This window comes from Propithecus coquereli, unplaced genomic scaffold (assembly GCF_000956105.1).
Source record: "Propithecus coquereli isolate 6110/MARCELLA unplaced genomic scaffold, Pcoq_1.0 Scaffold1, whole genome shotgun sequence".
Lineage (NCBI taxonomy): Eukaryota > Metazoa > Chordata > Mammalia > Primates > Indriidae > Propithecus > Propithecus coquereli.
In genome coordinates this window covers 7,456,769-7,458,741 of record NW_012133857.1, presented here as the reverse complement: position 1 = coordinate 7,458,741, position 1,973 = coordinate 7,456,769, and the positions used below count along the sequence as shown (strand labels likewise).

Genomic DNA, 1,973 nt, shown 5'->3' with positions numbered 1-1,973 from the left:
CAGCATTAGATATTTTTATTTAAACATTTTTTTCTGTTTTAATAGTACAAAAGTAGCACCTCAAGAGTGTTTTCATTTACATCTCTCTTGTTACTAGCAAGGGGTAGCAACACCAAGGTAAAAGTTTCTGGCACAGCTTTGCTTTACCACTGAGAGTGTGCTGATGAGAAAAATAGATATGAATTTTTTCTTCTTTTTTTATTTGGAATTTAACATATGTAGAGCCCAGATGTCTAAATCACATTGGAGTTTGCTGTGAGGGACAAACAAAATGCATCCCAAATGGTTTCCTGCCCAGATAATTAGTAAGCTTCAACTTTATCTCTGACGCAGAGGGGCATCCTGTTCCTTTCCCTGAGTATAGTCCTGCCACTGTCCCTGTGGTACTGGGGCTCAAGGGAGTGCAAGGGTGGCAAGGCCAGGGAGCTCTCAGGAGAGGCTCTGCAGCCTGCCCTGGGCAGGAGAGGGTTGTTGCAAGCTGAGTCCCTTTATGTACAACAGACATGTTGCTGGCCTGCAGCCAGCAGCCAGGAACCACATGATGTGATTTTGGGACTGTCTGCTTTTTCTTCCTAAATCATGTCTGCTAAAATCTATTACACATAAATATGGATGTGGTTCTTATTCCAGAGACTAGGAGTTTTGCATGTGGGACAAAAGCTTGAAGAACAAGATGAATTTGAAAAGATTTACAAAAATGGTAAGTAATAATATAGGCAAAGTTGCTCAATTTTTAAAATAAATTAATATTTTGGATTTAGAATTTTGGTTGTCATTTTAATTATTATCAGCTGTTTTTAATTTTTTTTTTTTCACAGCCTGGGCTGACAATGCAAATGCTTGTGCCAAACAATATGCGGGAACTGGTGCCTTGAAGACTGACTTTACCAGGCAAGCCAAGCTTTTAGAATAGCGTTCCACAACAGTGGTTCACAGTCCTGATGCTTTTTAGAATCACACGGGCAGCTTTACAACAGTAACAACAGCAAAACACCTGGGCCTTAATTGAGTCTGTGAAGTCCAGATTGCTGGGGGATGAGGCCCAGGCGCTGGTGGGTGCTTAGCCTCCCTGGGGGATTCTGATGCACAGGGAGGATTGAGAAACACAACTCTGCAGTGCTTCTCAAGCCTTACTCTGCACCCGAATTACCAGTCTCATTCAGTAGATCTGGGGCAGGGCCTGAGATCTGCGGCTCTAAAAAGCACCCAGGTTATGCTAATGCTGCTTTCAAGGACCACTCTGGGGAGTGAGGAGTTAGGACATTCTGAATTGATTACACACGCACTCGAGTCTTTCTGTGCTGTATGGCTTCCCCGGGAGCAAAATGAGATTTTAGTCTCTTTGCCATTTCATACCTCTTAACCTGAGCTATGTGTTTCTCTTCATATTTCTTGTCTTTACAACTGGAACTGAGTGTTTTTCCTCTTTGTACCTACTTTGGTAATATTTTAGAAAGAGAATACATATTTCTTGGACCTGCAAGCAGTTTCTTTTGTGAAATGTTTCTGTATTTTCAGGGATGATTTTTAAAATCTTAGTAACTTATTTCTATAGAATATGCTTATTGGCCATAAAACAATACGAGAATTTAGTATACAAATCTGTAACTTAAAACTTCTTTTAACCAGAACTGGGAAGAGAACTCAGTTGGGACTCATAATGGATGGCTGGAACTCACTAATACGATATTACAAGAACAACTTTTCAGATGGATTTAGACAAGTACGTTTGTATTTGATGCTTTTTTGGTCGTTATGTGATTATACCTTTGCATTGTTCCTCAATAATGTAATCACAGTGAGTTTGAGGAGTTACTAATTTCCTTCTTTCTGTTCTAGGATTCCATAGACTTATTTCTTGGGAACTATTCAGTGGATGAATTAGAATCTCATAGTCCTTTAAGTGTTCCAAGGGATTGGAAATTCCTGGCCGTAAGAAACCTTTATGTTTTTCAAGTTGTCGAAAGCATTAT

The 1,973-nt window shown here is 39.8% G+C and overlaps 1 protein-coding gene across 1 annotated transcript in view; it reads left to right on the top strand.

Moving 5' to 3' along the window:
• The window catches only part of SACM1L (SAC1 suppressor of actin mutations 1-like (yeast)), a 97,720-nt gene that overhangs the window by 68,254 nt on the left and 27,493 nt on the right, over positions 1-1,973 (top strand). Inside the window, exons 14-18 of the mRNA XM_012661446.1 lie at positions 98-117; positions 631-700; positions 819-891; positions 1,630-1,723; positions 1,840-1,932. Coding sequence (XP_012516900.1) covers positions 98-117; positions 631-700; positions 819-891; positions 1,630-1,723; positions 1,840-1,932 — 350 coding nt within the window. The remainder of the gene's footprint in view (positions 1-97; positions 118-630; positions 701-818; positions 892-1,629; positions 1,724-1,839; positions 1,933-1,973) is intronic.